The following is a 21311-nucleotide window of genomic DNA, read 5'->3' as shown; positions in this document are numbered from 1 at the left end:
CCCCTTTCAATGTTGCAGCAAACACTTGACACATGATAGCATCCATCGCACCTTGGAGTTGCATCAACATCTTAAAAGTATCCAAATGATCTATTAGATTCAAAGTATGATCATATATATTGGAACTTGACATTTTAAATTTTGTAGGTAATAGTACCTCCATTGCCTCTTAATTAAAAGGAGGATCCAATAGCTTTATAGGTTGCTCTCTCGATACATATTGCTCACGAATCTCCCTTATTAATTTCTCTAGTTGATCAATCTTCTTAAACTTCTCATTGAGCACCAAGGTGTGATGTTCATTGATATATACATTATTAGTATTCTTAATGCTTGGTGCTTTCTTTGCTGGTGCTAAAGTCTTTGGAGTTTGTTCCTATTGTATTAGAGCTTGAATTTCTTTTTCCTTTTGTGGCATATCCAAAGGAGGTGTTACTTGTTTTTGTATTGTAGGATTCTTTTTTTGGCTAAGAATTTCATTAAGCATTTCCTCCATCCTTTTTTGAAAAAGATAAAAACTTCTTCATAGGAACCATTCCTTCTTGCTATGCTCCAGCAGGTTATGGTGATTGAATTGAGAAAGGAGAATGATTCCCATATGGATGACAATAGCCATGGTGATGTGAAGTTTCCATGATCAACGACATTGTTTTGTTCCCATAGATGATGCCAAACTATTGCCACTAAAATTTGTTAAGCTTGATCACAATCTTGGTTCCTTAAAAAGAGAGCTAGAAATTGGAGGACTTGGGGTGTATTTTGGGGGATTTCTTTGATGCTTAATTCAGGAATAGAAGGAGTAAGGAAAGAAAAAAAAGGATAACAATAGAAAATTTGTGTCATTGTGCGATGTCTTACCTCCTCCCCAAGTCCTCCTTTTATAGTGACGCAAAGTCCCTTGTCATTACTCCTAGACATCTTTAATTCCTAGGGAGTTACAATAGTTATGTACCATTACTTTTCCTTTTTATTCAATTGCTGCAAGCTCTTCATTCACCCCTCTATCCAAGGGTTACGAAGTTTTGTTAGTCCCTCTTTACTGCCTTAGGTTACACTTCTAAAGTCACTTTAAGAGAAATGTTTTATGTTTCATTAGGTACTTTTAAGGGCATTTTGGGTAAGTATTGTTATGAGTATGTTTTGACTTAAATTGGTGGTTGGTGTAGAATGGTGATTGATTATTATGATGTCACTTTATGAAGTTTATATTTTTTTGCCCTTAAAATGTTAAGGTCGCATGGATGTTTTAAGGTTTTTATTGGGTAAAGTGCATGTCATTTTAGTGGTGAGGAATGGTGTTTGAAGGTCTCATAGCTTTGTTAGAATTGTAAGTTGAATGAGAAGAACAAGGTTCATAAGGGTGCCTATGCTGATGAATAAGAGGATGTCACCTCCAAACTATTCCCTTTTGCTTAGAAGAATGAGGATCACGGGTCCCCTAGTCACGTGCCGGTGATCTCCTACTTTCCTTTTAAGGGGGACGCAGTCCCAAGAATTTGACTTCACGAGTTCCTTCGCTTGTTCTTAGTTCTGCCCCAGCGTGTGCGCATCTGCATCTCTCTCCATTGCTTTGCAATGGAAAATCCATCGAGACCGGTCACAGGCTACCCCGTCCCCCCGGCGCAATCCACCGCCAATACCAATGGTTATGCCGCCGCGCAACATAGCTGCTCCGCAGCCCCAACAGGCGCCGCTTACCCTTACCCTGCGCCGCCCTCCCAGTACAACTACTACGCCGCCAACATGCACCCCTACCCGCAGTATTACGCCCCACGCGCCACCTTCTTCCGCCGCTTTCTCGCCGCGATGATCGCCGTCTTCGTCATCATCGGCACCATCGTCCTCATCATCTGGCTCGTCCTCCGCCCCCGCCTCCCCGAGTTCCGAGTCGACTCGATCTCCGCCACCGGCTTCAACTTCTCCGTTTCCCAGGTCACCGGAAAATGGGACGTTGCCTTCACCGTTACAAACCCTAACAAGAAGATAAGCATCTCGTACGACAACGTCGAATCTTTGTTCTCCTACCGATTAACGCTTCTCGCGGTGACCGCTGTCCCGCCGTTCGGTCAGGGCACCAGGGTTCAGACAGCCTTTAACGCCTCTTTCGCGGCGCAATCGGTTTACGTTAATGAGCGTGATGCGAACGCCATGAGCGCTGATCGGAGGGGTGGGTCTGTGAGCTTTAATGTGAGGGTTCTATCTAGGGTTTGGTTCAAAACCGGGGCTTGGCGACCCCGAAGGCGGCTGCTGAGGGTTTGGTGCGAAGGCTTGTCAGTCGGATTTTCATCAAATGGTGGTGCCGGAAAATTGGTCGGTGGACCAAGGGAATGCGGGGTTGGCCTGTGACGAATTTAGGTACTGGCTCCTGTCCATTTTATTCTGCTCTTTGTTCTAACGCGGATATCATACTTAGTGGGCTCGTTGGTAATGTTTAGTTTTATGTTAATAAAACATGGTTGGTGATAGCGAAAAGGATTGTTGATTTGGAAAATCAGTCGATGTAGTTGTACATGGATATAGGTTTTGATTACTAATCCTTTTTTGTTTTGCAATTTTCTTAAGTTTGCAGATGTATTAGTTAAGGTATTAAAAATTTATATAAGAAAAAGATTACGTTTGCGTATAGAGTTACCTTTATTTTCTCAACCTTCTGTGGACTCTGCACTCATATGCTGTATGGTTGTTATGTTTGAACTGATGAATATTTGTCATTCAATTTTCCTCAAGTGATTATGGCCATTATTTTGTGACTGGTTGATTTTGTGATTCACTCTTCCTAAAGTATCTAATTGCAACTATTTTGTATGACATTGTAGTGCCTAAAAAGATATAAGTACGTACATTCGAGGATTTGATAGGTTTTTTTTTTTTTTTTTCCTAATTGATGCCAATTTGACTAAACAAACATGCCTTTTGCAGCCATTGGTTATTTACTATGCTATAATAATGGATAATTTTTGCGGAAATTGGTTTTGCATGGACATTGAGTTGTTACAAGCTTCAAGATGCAACAAGTCTTATATAGAAATTTCAATAGCTGACATGGTCATCTATGGTCATTTTGTGGAGTTCAAATAGTTATCTACAATTGTAGAACTCAGTTCTCTTTGTTTTTAGAATGTTAAGTCAAGTCTTGGGATTATTTTGGCAGAAGTTGATTATGCATAGATGTTGGTTTGTTACAACTTGAAGGTGCAATGAGTTTTAGCATAGTAATTTCAACAACTGATATGGTCATCTGTGTAATCATTTTGTGTTGCTCAAATAGTTATCTACTACTATAAGACCTTTTTTATTTGTTCTTGGGTGTATCAAGTCTTGGGCCAACAATTTTGCCTAGTACAAGAGCAAAGAGTATAGGAGCTTCCTCATTATGTTCTCAACTTATATTGAGATTTATTAATAATGAAAGTTTAGTAAGCAATAAAGCCAACTGGTCAAGTAATGTTAAAAAGGACCATTGGATTACAAAATATAACATCCATTGAAATGTTATAAATGTGATGAAGATATGCAGTAAGACAATGTTGGTTTGTTTCAAGATCTCAAATGAGGAGGATTGCTTACTTGTATTGACTTCTAGAAGATCCTAGTTAAGAAACTTTCTGAAGATTGTGTTTTAAGTAGCCTTTTCTCTATTTTGGCCTTTATCATAGTAAGCCAGACTTGCTTCATTTCTCTATGCAAAAATTTGGTCAGTAGCATCATGCCTAAAATTGAAAAATGGTCAAACTATTGTAAGGTTGATGGAGGAGGGAAGGAATTCTTTATTCGAAATGAATATATTCAGTTATTCATACCCTTGTATAAATGTAGCAGTTTGGTAATTGTGGCATTCTTTTTTGTTTCCAAATGTTGCCCTCACCCTTCAATCATCTTCTTTAATTTCTATAGCGCTATTTATCCTCTCTATACTATTTTGGAAATGCTCCAAACATAAAAGATTCCCACACTAGCTGATCTTGTTGCGTATACTATCTTTTCGCAGCAAGGTTTTTCATTCCTTTGCATGGATGTTTGAAAATATGAAAAATTTCTATTGAAGATCCCTTTTGCTTGGTAATTAGTTTCTATGATGTCATGGTTCTTTTTCTCGATGCTCATGGTGCTAGGTTTGCCTCAAAGTGCTGTTTCACCTCATGGGCGATCTCTATAGTGCATACCCAACTATATTGTTTTTGACGCTCTCTTTAATGCTGTTGACATGAGGTCACCCTTTTTGTTGATTTGGATAATTGGTTTATATGTCAGTTTTTGGCATGATTATATGGTGCATCGGACACTATTTAAGGAGTAGGCTTCACTGTCCGTGAGCTCAATTAGATGATTCCACGATTTGTGGACAATCAATTATTTTTTATGTTTAAAAGTTTTAAACTTCTAATTTTTGGTCTTGATTGTTGGAGTTTTGCAATTTGACTAGCTTAATTTCAGGTTTCATGCTCCCAGACTTGAATTTGGAGTGAAATATGTGTTTATAGTCCGTTGGGCATATAGGTGTTAAATAATTTTTGTTACAAGTTACTATATTTTTAAGGGTATTGATATCCTTTTTTGTATATGAGGCATATTATTAATAGAGTGGTAGGCCTATTCATTTAGTGGGTTCTCCAATTATTTTAAACATTCTTTTGTCTTCTTTCTTTTTTTTCATCTATCTTTACCAACATGGTATCAAAGCATCGATGCTAAAAAAATAGTCGAAACCCTAAAGCTATCTTTGCCCCTCATTGTAACCCACACATTTTCTTCTCACCGTCACCATGCCTTAGCCTTGAATGGCACTAACCTCATCTTAGTATGTGGAAGTTTCTAGAATAGTTGTTAGAAATCTCGTTTGCTGTGCTACTCTAATAAAATCTAATTTTGTTTAGTTTTTTGAGAGACCAATACTATATGAATCCTTAAGAGGCTCCTTGATGACCCTAGCAGGCTGTTAGTGTAGTAGTTCTTATCTGCTGATTGTGGTTTGTGAACCTCATGCTACACGCCAACATGTGAGGCTTCATTTGACCTTATTGTTTGTGATTTTATGTTTGTATTGACTCATGGAGCGTGTTTTCAGGTCAGTTTGCCTCAGGTTTCTTTGGCATATATTAGAAGATTGGATTTCATGTGCTCTTGATTGTTCAAGCTAAATTCCATGAACCCAAATGTGGCGAGTAGTGTTCTTCTAACTTTGTGTGTGTTGTTCATTTTACTTGGTTGTTGGTGATATATAGGCTTTAGAGTTGGTGTTCATTAAGACTTTTTGATGGGATCCATGAGTTTGAAAGTTTAAGGCCTATTTAGTTGTAGGAAACATTTCCATTTTCCATTTTTAGTTTTCCAAAAATTATAAAAATTCCATTTTTTTTTTTTTTAGTTTTCCAAGATTTGTAAAAAAAAAAAAAAGAGTTTGTGCAAGTGGAAAATAGTTTTTTTTTTTTAGATTTCAAAATAATTATGAATTTTTTTTTTTATTTAAAATTTTGCATAAATTATATGATGTAATGTTTTAGATCATGGATTTTGGGACTTGAATTTGGACTTGTGTTGATAGAAAATAAAATATTATTTTTAGTCATGATCTACACAAATACAAATTCAAGATCTGAATTCCATGCTCTCAAATGCAGAGTAAGAAATTAGAAATTTAGAAAATAATAAAAACATGCTTTCCAACTTTTCCATATAAATTTAGAAAATTAGATAGCAAGGTGGCATTAATGTAATTATTTGAAAAATTAGAAATGAGAATTAAAAACTATTTCCATAAACAAATAGTTCCAAACTTTTTTTTTTTCTTTTATTGCTTTTCATTTTATGCAATTGTTGTAAAACTAAAAAGTTAGTTTTTTTTTTTTTCAAATTCTTTGGAAAACTAAAAATGGAAAATGGAAGTTGTTTTCTACAACTAAGCGCACTCTTAGTTCCCTTCACATTGCCATAGATTACAATGGTGGTGAATACTTCAGTTTCAGAAAGAAAGAATAGACATTATGGATATCATTCGTACCCAATTATACAAAATGAATGTTCCTAAAGTGTTTTGGAGTAATGCGATTCATATTGCTTGCTTTGAATGTCAGTATCTACCTTGCAAGTAAATACCATGTGTAGTTCTATTTCCTAATGACCCTTTGTTTTCTTTACCTCGTCGTATCTTTGGTTGTATTCACCAATCATTAATTAACTTTTGGTGTTGATAAATTGGATCTTTGTATCTTCAAGAGGTTTGGGAATAATTGAGGTAAATTTCTGAAAAATATTGTAGTGGCAAAACAAGACAGAAATTAGATAGTTCTAAGAGATTCAAGAAATTCAATTGTTTAGTCATTAAGGAGCGCAAAAAAAAGGATAAAAAGATAGGTCGATTGACAAGACAAAAGAGAGGTAATTTACATGATAGGATCTATCTATATCTAACGTATCAATTCAAAATATTAGACCTAAACTAAAAAAAAGATAAATTGCCATGAATCATTTCTTTGTCTTTGTAGAAATCACATTCTTTGAGTTTACCCCATACTACAAATCTTTTAGTCCCGCAGATCATGATGATTCCTTTCCTTCGCATACTCCCATTTCCATTCTTGATTTAGGAATGTTGTGTCTTCCTAGTTTTTGTCTTTCCTAGTCTTCATCTTCACCAAATCCTTTTGGTCATTTGGATCTCGACAGTGATCGGATTTTGACCGTTCTAGGTTCAAGTCATACTCCTTTGAATACTTTGTTTATTGATCTTGTTTTGCATTGCATGGCATCAATCTATGCCTACCCAACATCCTGCATTGTGTGATTTCTTGTTTATTAATATATGTTGCAATCTTGCATCATCATTATCCAAACGTTGTCTCTATTTGGGTGGAAGCTATGATGGACAAATAGATGAGTGCCTTGTAGTCTAATGATACTTGGGAGCTTTTGCAAATGATGATATTTTTGACTGTAGTTGGGTGTATACAGTAAAGGTAGACAGACATGGTTTCTAGTGCATGCTTTGGGCTTTTCAAAGATGTTCTTAGTAGCGCTAAATTTGCTTTTTTGCATCTGTTTATCTCTTTAGCTACCTTTTTTTATTTGTCTTGCATGCATTTTTGTTTGGGCTGAATCTGAACCTCAATATCTAAATCGTAGGGAATTGACTTTTGTATGTGGTCTAATTGGGGTTAATTTTAATAGTTTTCGTTGAATGTGGGCTAGGGATCGGTCTAGGTTCATTCTCTCAGCAAGTAAGTGAAAAAAAATTCATTTTTGAGGGCATTTTGGTAAACTTGGGCTTTGTGGATAAAATCCTAACCCTTGCTGTATATGAAGGATGGGGCAAAGCCTTGCAAGGGGAGGTAGGAAAAAGAAAAGGGATTGGTCTAGTTTCATTCTCTTAGCAAGTAAGTGAATAAAAATTCATTTTAAGGGCATTTTGGTAAACTTGAGCTTTATAGATAAAATCCTAACTCTTGCTGTATATGAAGGATGGGGGAAAGCCTTGCAAGGGGAGTTAGGAAAAAGAAAAGGGGAGACATGCTCAAAACTTGGGATGGGGGTTCAAAATGTAGGGATATGTCGATAAAAAAAGAGGCTTTGACAAGCAAGCAGGAGAGATTGAATAAGAAGCACAAGGATTAGAGCTTAGAACCATGACATATTGGAAAAAAAAACTTGATTGTTCTTGGGTATTCCAACCTATTGGTGGTTGAATCTTGATGAACTCAAGAAATAAAGAGAGAGAAGGCTATTGCATTGAATATAGAGGAAGAAGGAGGCTTGGTATTCTTGGATCTTCTTGGGTGTTCTTGGGAGTCTTTGGAGGAGTGATGCTAAAGATGTTTAACAAACAAAGAATAATGGCTGAAATCTCCCTTAACCATATGGAGGAGATAACGTCTTGTATATATAGAATAATAACACTTGCGTGTTCCTATAAAATCGGAAAGAATCAAAATACAAATATTCAAAATATATTTACATATATCTACAACTATATTAATAGGATATTGTGGAACCGTATATCTACAGCTATATCAATCGGATATTGTCGAACCGAGATTTAGCAAATATCATGGAGAATCTTTGATTCTCCCTTTTATCACCCCCCCCCCCCCTGCAAGGTTAGCATGGCAGAAGGGATAATGCTGAGCTTGCTTTGAAAGAGAAAAAACTGAGGCTTGGTGGCACCTTTGGTCAATGAATCGGCAATCTGCAAATGTGAGGGGACAAAATCAATTTTCAAAGTGCCATTAGCAACAAGTTCACAAACAAAATGGTAGTCGATCGCAATATGTTTTGATCGAGGGCGAGTAACCGGATTGACTGCCATAAAAATTGCACTTTGATTGTCACAAAGAATTTTGGGTTCCGCTGAGAGTGTAACACAAAGGTCCTGGAGCAATTGAGTAATCTAGGCAATATCTGCAGCTGCAATGGCTAAGGAGCAATATTCTGCTTCGGCACTTGAACGAGAGACAGTGCTTTGTTTCTTAGAGGACCCGGAGACTAAATTGGCACCAAGAAAGATAGCATAGCTCGTGGTGGAGCGGCGTGTATTAGGACATCTAGCCCAATCTGCATCAGAGTAGGCAAGAAGATCTCGACCAGATTGTTTATGGAGTTGAAGTCCATGATGAGGAGTGCTTTTTACATAACACAAAATACGTTTGAGGGCACGAAAGTGGTCCTCAATGGGAGCGTGCATGAATTGGCTATCAGATTTGTGGAGCCGTATATCTTCGATTCTCCCTTATCATATACCTTGGGTGTGACTTTGTTTTTTATTTTTGTTTTATATATGTATATATTTTATTTGTGCTCTATGAATGGTTATATTCAAGCATGAATGAAATTTTTATATGAGCATGCAATCAAGGTTCCCATGTTGGTCGCAATGCATGAAGTTTCTAGTTAATGTTGCTTCTTCTTCTCATGCACTACTCGTTTATTTTTATTTTTCATTAGTATTATTACTGTTGTTAATTATTATTGTTAACAATATATTCATTGTGTTTGATTATTTATGTTTTTATCTTGAAAAAATAATAAAAATTGAAATACCTTAAAAATGGTGAAAAAGATTTATATTTTTATTTCTATTTGTGATGTTTAGGTTATTACTTCTAGTGCTAATATTAATTTTTAAGTTTTTTGTTTTTTGGTTTTTTTTTAATGTTTTCATAAATTGATTTTCCTAGTTTGATTCAAAATCACAAAAAATTAAAATTTAAAGTAAAAAATTGTTAGTTCTTGTATATAAATATATATATATATATATATATTTAGAGTTTGATGATATTTTTCTTGTTTTTTAAGTTTGCAAAATCTACGGTAAGGGCGTATTTGGTATTGATGTTGTTTCCTATTTTCTTTTCTGCACAATGAAAAAAAAGATTATAAAAACGAGTTTATTTTTGTTGTCAGCTTTTTGTTCTTGTTGCAGGTTTTCAATTGTTTGCCAAAAAACTGAAAATCAGATTTTTTGACTTTCAATTGTTTTGGCAGCCTATTGCCAGAAATTTAAATATCTAGAAATAATTTTTATGAATTAAATTATTCATTTTATACACTTAAATTAAAATCAAAATTAAATGATCTTATAAATTTAAATATAATTAAAATAAAAATATAAATAATTTGTTAAAAAATAATAATAAAGCAAATTGCAAAATACTTTTATTTTTTTTTGTTGTCATGTCTAATAAAATTTTTATTGTAATTTGAAAGTAGAACAACTATAATAAATTTTATTTTTATTATAGTAATTTTTTAACGTGTATTCTTTGTAATTTTATTATTTTAATCATATTTTTATGATATTTTCATTTAAAATGAAAATCAACATTTTTTTTTTTAAATTAAGTTTTTAATTTGTATTAGTTTTATAAATGTTAACCAAACAGGTTGTTGGTTTCTAATTTTTAGTTTTTTATTTTTTTTCTGGTTTTTAGTTTTCATTTTGGTTTTCGTTTCTCTAATTTTTGACAGTGATACCAAACAACCCCTAAGGTGTTTAGATGTTTCCTTATTATTGAACCTTTCTTTTTTAGTTTGATAGTAGTTGGTTCTTGATTCTTGTTAGATTAACACTTTACCTAAAAGCTTAAGCTATTAGGTTGTGGGCTAACAATATATATCAAGCTTTAACACTCCCCTGCATGTGCAGCCCGACAGCACGTAGAGAGATAAACAGCCGATAAATAGCACCCATGATAGGGAACACTATAATTTTTTTTAAAATACCACACAGGAAACACAGGCAGCAATACTAGATGCCAGGACCTCCTGGACCCCTGGTAACCAACTTTGATACCATGTTTGATTAGCACTTTATCTAAAAGCTTAAGCTGTTAGGTTGTGGGCCAACAATATATATCAAACTTTAACAATTCCAAATTCCCTATTTCTTATTATTGCACTTTCCTAGTTTGATAAGAATGATAGCTAATCTTGTTTCCTCATCGTCATTAAGGCACTGTCCTTGTTGGACTAGGGGTATTATTTAAGCTTTAGTTTTAGTTTCCTTATTCTCGTTAATGCACTTTCCTTGTTGGACCAGGGTATTATATAAGCTTTAATTTTAGTGTCTTTCTACTATTACTCTTTAAGGTTCTAGAGTTTCCTCTTGTGCATTTTCATAGAATAGGGTTTCCAAATTTGTCAAAAATCACAAAACACAAAAATGGGAAAAATTGAAAAAATTAAGAAGGTATCTCCTTTGTACATAGTTTGAATCTTGGCATCTTTTGGTTTCTTTTCTTGCTTGTTTTATAGGAATTTTATGAATTTGTAAAATTGTATTTTGACTTTATTAGTTGGTCTTTTTCATATTAATACAAGTTTTGACTTACCATCTTAATTTTTATTGTGTTTGTGAGTCCCTACTGAATGTGTTGTAGTAAGTTTCCATTTTTGCTTCATACGAGAGATTTTATTTGCTTAATGCATCTTATTTCCTTTTTGAACTTGCTTTTGCATGATTGTATCTTATTTGAACTGAATGAACACTGAATTAATTTATTTGACGACAGAACCTCAAAGTTGCTTGACAATGTTCCTTTTAGGATTCTGGAGGTGAGGGATGCACTATGTACTTGATCGGAATATTAGATGGTCATAAGGTAAGCCAATATTTAACAAGAGGTTGTCAAAATTCAAAAAGGAGTATGTTTATGCTTGATTGTTGTTTGAAAATTTGAGGTTATTATGGTACAGTTTGTGGTACGGGTGTGTGGGGGACACTATTACCTTCCTCTCACATAGCTGTACTCTCGAACATGGATTTGGTATTGTAGACCATAATTATCTGTTCCTTTGACTTAGGTTTATCTAGAGGCTAATCATTGGTAGTAATTGGGTGACTTAGGTTAGTGGCGATTCAAGAGAACCTTAGACACAATTAAAGACCACCAAAATCATTTTAGGGTTGCCATCTTGGTCGAGGCTAGGGAGAGCATTGGTGGATTAACTGAACTAACTCTTCCAAATACTGTTAACCAACTAAAATTTAGTACTGTTATATCGGTTAAGTGAATTATATAGACTCTATATTGAATTATGAGAAATGGACTAATGGTTATTGTGTATTTGAGTATTCCTACTTCCTAATGGATTAACAAAACTTTATAATTATACATATATGTATATAAAAAATTAGCATTTACGCATACATTTATATGATGTATATATTGTGCTAGTTTTTAAATGTTATATATATATATATGTGTGTGTGTGTGTGTGTGTGTATTAATTTGGTTAATTCGATTAACCAAATACAATAAGGCCTATATCGAACCAAATCTTGTTCGAGGATTGTTTTTTTAGAAAGGAAATATGTTCTTTTCTGACGAGGCAGGGTCATTGGTATCAAAACTCGTTGATACACCTACAGATTGTAATTGTAGATTATTGCTAGATTGGGTTGCTTGGTGCCTAATCCTTGATGATGTTGTTGAGAAGTTAGATTATCTTACAGATGCTGGAAGATAGTCTTTTGCAACTAGTGTTGGGAGTCAGTTTCTGGATTCTCTCAAAACTAGTCACTTAGATGCTATTGTTTGTACCTAGTGATACCTAGTGATATCACATAGATGCATTTAGGCGAGCCTCTTGTCATACTCTGGTTCAGGCATGCATAGATGCTCTGTGTTTTTTGGTAGGAACGTGGTGTCTTGAAAGAAAGAAGCTAACTATATTGTGCAGTCAAGTGCAAAATCTAAATATAGAGCCACGAGTCATATAACTAGTGAATTAATTTGATTAAAAAAGTATGCTAGAAACTTGGATTATTTGTGGCCTATGGAGTTTTTTGATAGTCAAGCTACTCTTCATATTGCTTTAAACCCCGTTTTTCATTAGGACGATGGGACACATTGAAGTTGATTGTGTTTTGGAGAAATTTTTGCAAAAGTTCATCAAAACCATTGATCTGAATTTTTTTTTGTCAATTCGAGTTAAGTTCATCCTAATACTTAGGTGCAGATGATATATATGCACTAGTTGAAGGGGAGTGCTATATGGCTACCATGTTTTTAACGGTACTATTGTCCATAGGTATATTATAACTGGAGTGGGTGACCTTTACACTTAGTGGTTCTCTAATTTTCAAAAACATTCTTCTCTTGTCTTTCTTTTCTATATGTATTCTTCAACAACCTTCATTGTGATGTACAGATGTTATGGAGTGGTATATTTCCAATTTAACATAGTCAACTAGTCAACTATTTATTTTTGGATGATTTGTTTTATTATATTTTACATAGATTCTGTTTTTTTAAAGGTTTTATTAGACTATTTTAATATAATCTACCTAATTAAACGTTAAAATATTTATTTCTTCTTTTATCTTTGAAAATACTTTATTTAATATACAAAGGGTTTTGGGGAAAAAACATCACAGGATTTTTCATTAGTCTTATGGCATTCCATGATCAGTTGGAATTCATAGGCTATGGAAAGGCTGGGATGTAATGTCCCTTCTGAAAAAGTTTCTTTTGATGAATAATAGTGTTCAATACAAAATAACTCCTCTCCTGATGTGTTTGTAGTCATGTGTATGAAATTAAGGTACACCAAAGATGATTTCGGTCTACAAGATTCTGCTTACTGTAGAAACAATTAAGGGCGTCATATTGGGTTAGAGCCCAAAAGGATTGATTGGTCCAAAGTTGCAAAACAATCCCAAGCTGATTATTAAGTTAGTGGTATGAATTTGGATATGTACTTTTGAGATAAAAAAATTACTGATTGGTTTAGGTCAATCTTAAAAATGAGGGTGCTGGCATTTTTCATGAACCCTCATGCCTGTGCATTGATGAGCATTTTTATCTAGTAGCTTTTCTTTGGTCTTCAGCATGGTTGAATAGCTTTGTTAAACTTGTTTTTTCTATTTTATTTAGTTTTTATCTTTTTTTTTTTTTTTAATTTATTTTCCCCCCAATTCTCCTTTAGAAAGACATTTTATCATCCTTCCCGAATGTTCTTTTCTATGAGAAAAAGAAAAAAGTTGATACTGGTGAACTTTTATAGTACTAGTACTCTTTTATCTTTCATTTTACATTGCAGTATTTGAGTTTTCTTGATGGATCATATGCTTAACTATTTTGATAATACTTGGGCTAATACTTATTAATAGTTTTGTGTTAATAGAGAAATAGCTTTGCAGTTTTAATCCCTTGCATTTATCCATTATAAATTACTTGTTGCATGTTGCTAGATCCCTGATATTAAGCATATTGTAATGATCTTGGGATTACATTCATTGTTCGAGGGTGTCCTATAGTTCTTTGATCAAACTCTGGTACATACCCCAAAGATCACGGTTAGAGCAAGCACGAATTAAGGGCATGGGACATGGGTACGACATGTCTCAAATGAGGGGATCTATTGTTATAGGATTCATGGTCTAATTGACAGTTATATAATCTTAAATTTATTATGTATAGCTGACTAAGTTTTTATTATTTATAAAAGTTTTTATTATTTGTATAATACTCTACAAAATTCCAATATAAATGCTCATGCATCTTCCTATTTCTTTTTCAGTTTCATTGTAATGTTTCCAAAGACCCAGTATTTTGTTGTACTTTCATAATTATGTTTATTAAAATGGATAAAACAAAAAAATGCTATATTATAATATGTAATCATATGTCTAAACTCTAAAGCATGAGTATAAGAAGTGTAGAAATGTAAATGGATCTGGGTTGGTAGATATATTCCTGTCCCAGGGCAGATCTGGTAGTTCCCTAAGCAGAGATTAGGCCTGGACTTGGGATGAACTTTGTGATTTGAGGCAGATTTGGGCAAATAAATGGGGAATGTGTTCTTGTGCCCCGAACACTGCAACGCTTAATGGAAAACGGTCCTGTATCCACCCCCAAATATAAAAAAACAAACAAACAAATATATGGATGCAGGTACATATGGATGTATTTATATGTGTGTGTGTGTGTTGTGTAAGTATAATATTCTTATCCCATTGTCTGTAGCTTCCTAATGTATATTAGGGCTAGGTTTTATTGATGGGCATAATTATTATTAAATTAAGATAAGTTATTTTGTTTTAGTAATATAAAAGCATAAATATTGTTTCGTACTTTTTTTCTATAAAATATTTGTATGTTTTTTAACAGTTGATGGGGTGGATTTAGATCCCTGGGCTAGTTAAATTGGGATCAGGATATATATAATGCTTTGAGGCAGATCTGGGGCGATAACTATGGCAAGTCATTCTTGACTGGGCCCTTTCTGCCTCTCATGCTCCAAATCTGCCCCATTACATCCCTTGATACAAGCATACAAAGAGCATTTGAGAAGTGTCAAAGAAGTCTCTTGCATTAGAAATACACACTGAAATTGTCGTCATGTTTTTTAAGTGTTAGATACACATTGGACTATCAGATTATTAGTGTTGGATATCGATGCAACACCATCACTCTTATGGAACTAGTAGTGCTATGCTGCTACATAGCTTGCTTTGCATTTAGCAATATTTTTTTGGTGTTTGGATATCTTTTTTTTCCTTGTAGTTTGGTGTTTTTCAATGAACTAGTAAATTTGCTTTGTGCGCTGCAAATGATTGTTGGTAAATTTTGGGGAAATATGCTTAAATTATTTAATTTTATGGATATAAACTCTTATTATAAAGTAGGAATTACAAGTCTTATTAGGTGATTGTAATGTAATTTATGCGTTTTGAACAAATTTAGAATAATTATGTTTATTTATAAATCAAAGTACAGTTTTTTTTATAGAAATATTGTATAACATATCTACAAGTAATATTCCCTTTTTTATAAATTAATTAAATAAGATACTTATGGCAAGTACTGGGCCTTTGGCCCAGTGGTTTATCTCCCCGTCCTCGTTTGTGGGGATTTAAGTCCTCGGGAATGCATTTGGTTGCCTTGGAGGCATTAGTTGATATTTAATGGTATGGTTGTGCCTTTGGGCACTTTGAGTTGGTTGGGTCTGGGCTTTGTGCTTGTCCCTATGGGGGCCATGTACAGGCATACCTCAACCCAATAAAAAAAAATGATACTTATGGCAAATAGTACTAATAGATTAATTTTAAAAACCAAAATTTAGATTAAGTTCTGGCAAGTGTAGTTATACATAGTTTTGAAAGGAAAAAAGTTTTACGGTCAGATGTTTGATAAGTATTTTATATTATCTAAACCTATAATATAGTTATCCTGAATTTATTTTTTTTAACAAATTGATAATATTTTCTATAATTAGACATATTTTTTGAAAAACTGGAGCCCCCAGGGACTGGCTTAAGTGGACATGGGCAGGCTGCAAGTCTCGGTAATAGGTTAATTCGATTATGCACGAGAGCTAATTCTCTACTAGTATGATCATGTTTTTTTTGAGGGGGGGGGGGGGGTCTGAAGGGCCCGGCTGGGGTCTGGAGTTCCAGGTTACCAAAAAAAAGAGACATATTATTATTTTTTATGTGTATTGTGTATTATTACTAACATATCCTATTTTCCTTATTAGTAATGGATCTATAGATATAAAATTTTGAAAGGCATGCATTGATATACTTAATAATTTCTTTATGTGATTTTAAAACCAATACATTATTTGAAAATGACAGGATATGTAACACCTGTACTTTTACAAAGACTTGATAGTTTTTAAATTTTTATAATTTGCATTTGCATCACACGTGAAATTTTCAAGACAAGATAATTGAATAATAAATGCTGTAAGTTGTGAGTACAATTTTGTTCACAGTAATTTTATACTGAGGTCTCTTGGATTCTAAATTCGGGAGAAAGTGAAACAATTGGGAGACTCTGGAGCTTTCTTCTCCCCCCGGTAGCTGGCTTTTTTCAAATGCTTTATGTAAGGGTACTAGGTCTGATATTTGGAAAATTCCAGAGATTATGTATGGAAATCATTTTACTCATATCTTCCCTCTTCGTTCTTTTGCTCTTGCTAATCATTTGTTGGAGCTAAAATTCATTTGACAATAAAGGCTTTTGTGTGGATTGCCATTCTTAATAGAGCTAACAGTAGCACTCTTGCAGGTTTGTAGGCTGTACATTTTCCTTTCCCTTGATGTATGCATTATTTGTTATGATAATAATAAGGATCATGCATTTCTTCATTGGCTTGGTGTTTATGGAGTGAGCTTTTTAGTTTGATGGGATAATGTTTGATTTGCCTCAAGACTTGGAGGATATTTTGTTTTGTTCTATTTTATTGGCTTTGGGAAACAGAAGAGGGAAAAGAATCTGTGACAGTTTGATTGGACAGAAATGATCGTATATTTTGCGATCGTGTTTCTTCTACAGATCTCTCGTGGGATAGGGTTGTATTTTTGGCTTCATTGTGGGTGTTCTTTTCTGGTTGGTTTGGTAATATGGCTTTTGCTGATATTCAGCCGGATTAGTTGGCTCTTTTAGCTTTGATTTTTGGGCCTTTTTCTTTTTTGTGTAGTAGTGGTCTTTTGTAATTTCTTGTATCTTTAGTGGGGCACCCATCCCACCCCCCTCCCCACCCATCTTTCTTCTTCTTCCCCTCTCCTCTCCTATCTCTCCCAAATTCCATGATGCTGTCATGCATCAAGTAGTTTTGTTTCTGCTTTTATTTTTTTCTTCTTTGCAATGGCTTCATAGAATTTTCTCTAAGCATATTGCACTTACGATCCATTAGATCACTTGATTAGCTGTTAACTGTTTAGTGGTAACTTGTATGTTTCAGTGTTTCACATGGTTTGTGCTCCACTGATTTAGTATAATTTTGATATTATAAATTTTTTTTCATGAAATTTTCTTGGTTTAAACTGAGGGTACGAGTATGAACAACTGTGTCTTGATTCTGCTGATGATTGCTGCAGATTTTTCAGAGGGTAATGGAGGGAATGAAATATTTAGTGTGAAGGGATTAAATGTGGTGCCTAGGCATAAAAATATAAGATTATCTCAGAGCAAGTTCAAGATTCTTTATTCCTTCACCGTTTGGAAGTTGGTTCTCTATTTTTAACTAGGATTGTCTCTATTTTTAATTACGATCAGAAAATTTACGAAGGTACTGTTGAGCAATGATGCAATATGGCATTAGAGGTTCATAATGGCCATGTGATTACAATAGAAGATGATATGGCAAAAATCAGAGTCATCCATCCATCAATGGTTTTGGATTCTTATGTCGGCTCGTGTTAAAAGTTATGAAATTTGACTAATATTCACTACTCTGAGAATGTAAACTTATTTTTGGAAGGTGGTTTGGTGGAGGAGATGCAGCAATTTGACATGTTTTGCATGCTTTTGGGACAGCTATCAGTTGAAGTCGATAGTATATAAAATTATTCATAGGTTTGCCTTTAACTAGGTTGATAAATCACATTATTCAACAAACTGCAGGAGATGGAGAGGGGCAAAGCATGGGAACTCTTGTTTAATAATTGTAGTATGTGTATCAACATCTTTCCCTTGGTTTCAGTTAGCAAGGGGTGGAGGGGGGCTGGGCCAGATAGTTAAATTTTCAGATAGGTCAATTTAAAGGGAACACTTGTTTAATAATTGTAGATGTGTCTCAACTGCTTTGCTGTCCTACTCCATGCATGGGGTTATGGAAGTGCATCACTTACTGGAAGTGGGCAAGTCATATGACTCCAACAAATGAATGGTAGAAAGCAGTGTTTTAAAAGGAGAAGGTGAAGGCGAGGCGAGGCGTCTTACCGTTGGAGAGATGAGGTGTAAACCTCGAGGCATAGAGCCGTAAGTCTTTTAAGAATTTAATTTTTTATTTTAAATATATTAAAATAAGTTATATATACCAAAATTAATATGAAATTTATTAAAGATTAAAGTAGGTTATAAATTTTTACTGTTTGAAATTTGAAACTAAAAAATGAAATGGGGAAAAAAAATATAGTCTAAAATACATTAACTAGCCACAAGCCCATGGCATGGGCTATGATCAAAGAGCCATGTGGCCGGCCTTCATACCTAGTAGAAATGAAACAAGGACACAAAAAAGGGTGGGGAACATGTCATTTGTACTGTCTACCAGATTGTTTGTAGGAGACCATTGATGAGAGATAGAGACTTGAGTCCATGTGAGAAAGAGAAATTGTTGAGATGTGAGATGAGAGAGGGACTTGGAGACACCAGTTGGCCTGTTGGAGAGAGGAGGTTGGGAATTGTAGTCGGCAAGAGAGATGGCAGTGTTGGAGTCTCATGGGAGAAAATTTGACACTGTTTTGTTGTTGAGGGTGTTGCTTCGTCAAGGGGGATGGTTCATTGAGAGGCTGCCATCATCGAGGAGGCCTAGGGGGGATTGGATCTTGTGCGAACAAAGGCATTTGTGCCCTAATCTGCCTCTTATTTCTTAAAATATTTTTTATATTCCAAAAAAATAGGTTGATATGGAGGGGGGGTTTCAATATGCATATGCCTTAAAACTTTGAGGTGTGAAAGGTGCAATTTCCAGCTGCAGAAGGCGTATACATTTGGGGAGTTCTGCATTTTGAAATGTCCTGGGGCGTTTTCGCCTGAAAACGCATTGAGCCTTTTTAAACAGTGGTTGAAAGTGTAGTGACTGAATGTGAAGAAAGCAATTAGGAAGCGGATGAGCTGGTTGAAAAGGTAGCCAAATACTAGGCAAAACTCAGAGATAATAGAAACAAAATGGATCAAGGGTGCCTGAAAGGAAGTAAATGTGGGCTGATTAACAAATTTAGATACTCCTATTTAGAGTAAAAATAAAGAAGAGATGGATGTGCTTATTTGCCCGTGGGAGACACTTGGATTTTGTTGAAGATGAAACTTTGAAAACTTGGATGAGAATATTAGGCATAGAAATGATCTTTATTTGTAGAAAGGCAAAATTAGGATGTGAAGCAGTTTAGCAAGATTGGGGGCACTGGGGAATTGGGTGGAATTCCAAGCAAGGAGGGTAGAGACAGAAGTTCTGAAGTGATTTGGAGGCATTTTGGTAGTTCAAATTTTTAGCTGAATTCAACTCTAGAGGTTGTTATAGTGGAATCTGGGATGTAGTTTGCTGTGTTGCTGCTCCTGTTTGTCTGGTGCTTGGTTGTCATCTTTATCGACTTTTCAAGGGCTTGATTGTTGGATATTTGGGTTTTTAAGGAGATGTTTGGAGAGGGCCCCTTTGTTTCTCTTCATTTTGGCATTGTTGGCAATTCCATTCTTCTTGTGGTGTTATATAGTTGTCTTCTAGTTCTGCTCCTTTGGTCTGAGTTTTGGTTGGGTATCTTTGTTTCTACCTTATTAATTGAAGTTCATTTGTGGCTTCCACACTATGCATGGCATGATATTTGATATTACAGATACATAGCTAACAAAGTAAAACATTTGAAGTGTGATTGTTTTTCAGGGGGGGAAGGGGATTTCAACTGTTTTAAATTTATGACATTTAAACCATACAAATGGTTATGGGCCACTAAAATTCCAACATCTTCCTTTCTTGATCATTATGTTATGTATGATTTTGAAGTGTGAAATATCTATGTGCATATCCATGTACAAAGCAATTCTAAACAATATCATGCAATTGCATATAATTCATCACTAATGTTAAAAATATGGAAAATCTTTCAATGTCAATCAAATGCATAACCCAAATTTTGGTACTCAGAATGGGATGAAATGGTTTATATTTTTACATATTATATAATAATTTTTTTCTTATTCCAATTTGCTCCTTTTATTCCAATCAACCAAGCAAGTCATAAGTGATTGACTTTATTTTTCCAGTTAGGTTTATAGCGAAGGCTAAAACTGCTATAGGGCGATTTAAGGTCAAGCTGATGCTGCATGATTGTCTCCTGGTCGCCAATGGCTGTGCTGAGCTCTGAGCAAAACAATTCCTTTAGCTAGTGTGGCTTCCACATTTGATATATATAAATATGCTACAAATGAATCTTTCTTCTTATCAATTGCTAAAATCCTATATATGATATGCTAAATATGATAAAACACATGGGATGATGCATCCTTCATCTTTACAAAATGACCCAAATCGTCCTAGAACTCATCGGGATCAAGCTCTTCTTGCAACACCCTGACCTACAAAATGCTTTAAGATTAGGGTTAGGAGTTGTGATTCCCTCTTGGTAATTTTTCTCATGTGGGCTAAAACACATTGAGAGGTCCAACATGGGCGAAAATGTGCTAGAGGGATATTGAAAAAGGTCTAATCTTAACCTGTGATCAGGTAAAGAGTAAATTCGTGTCAGTTGCAAGAGTCATAATCTCAAATATTTTTATTAAGTTTGGTCCAGCCTGGCCCAGTCAATTGGATCCAAATCCAGTGACTAAGACCCAGAATTGGGCAACGTTTTATGTTGTAATGGAAATGCAATTGACCTAGTCAAATTCCGCAAGACTAGGGTGGGTTTGGCTGATACAGCCTACAATGTATGTGCGCATTTTTGCTTCCAGGTTGATTGAATGATGGGCAAGACCTTCCATTTCTCAAAGGGGGTTGAGAAGAGATAAGGGGATGGACTTTGTGGAGTAATGAGGGATTCATTGCTCCAGATGAGTGAGGCAAGAGTGGGTGTGGCATAAGATATCTCATACTGTGATTGACGGAGGTCCTTTAGTAGAAGCTTTCATTATCAGGGATTTGGATTCTGAGTTGTGAATATTTTGCCTTGAGGAGCGAATTTAGTAGGTTTCTAAATGAATATGGGACGGTAGCTTTACTGATGGCGGATTTTCCTGTATTTATCCCGTTTCGAATGCCACTTCCTTCAACCAAAATTCATGACTTTTATTTATTTTATATTATTTTACTGAAGGCGGATTCAGGTTTTGCTTCTCTCGTCCCACATTTGTCCTGTTTAAATCTCCATTTTT

At 34.8% G+C, this 21311-nt stretch overlaps 1 protein-coding gene across 13 annotated transcripts in view; it reads left to right on the top strand.

The window, feature by feature from the left end:
• Positions 1 to 1387: 1387 nt before the first annotated feature.
• LOC131149151 (NDR1/HIN1-like protein 10) overlaps positions 1388 to 21311 on the top strand; it is a 31065-nt gene continuing 11141 nt past the window's right edge. Inside the window, exons 1-3 of one of the 13 annotated variants that reach the window (XR_009135145.1) lie at positions 1412 to 2355; positions 11034 to 11090; positions 20205 to 20460. Coding sequence is in view for 4 of the 13 variants with exons in the window: in XM_058099313.1 (XP_057955296.1) it covers positions 1576 to 2346 (771 nt within the window). In the remaining 9 variants the exon portion in view is untranslated. Of the gene's footprint in view, positions 2356 to 11000; positions 11297 to 13684; positions 14013 to 16250; positions 16483 to 20204; positions 20461 to 21311 lie in introns of those variants that run through there. The other 12 variants (XR_009135142.1, XR_009135140.1, XR_009135148.1 and 9 more) reach the window with 12 other exon arrangements.

This window comes from Malania oleifera, chromosome 2, assembly GCF_029873635.1.
Source record: "Malania oleifera isolate guangnan ecotype guangnan chromosome 2, ASM2987363v1, whole genome shotgun sequence".
In the NCBI taxonomy this organism is placed as follows: domain Eukaryota; kingdom Viridiplantae; phylum Streptophyta; class Magnoliopsida; order Santalales; family Ximeniaceae; genus Malania; species Malania oleifera.
The sequence above is the reverse complement of the archived record's forward strand: the minus strand, read 5'-3'. Positions and strand labels throughout refer to the sequence as shown.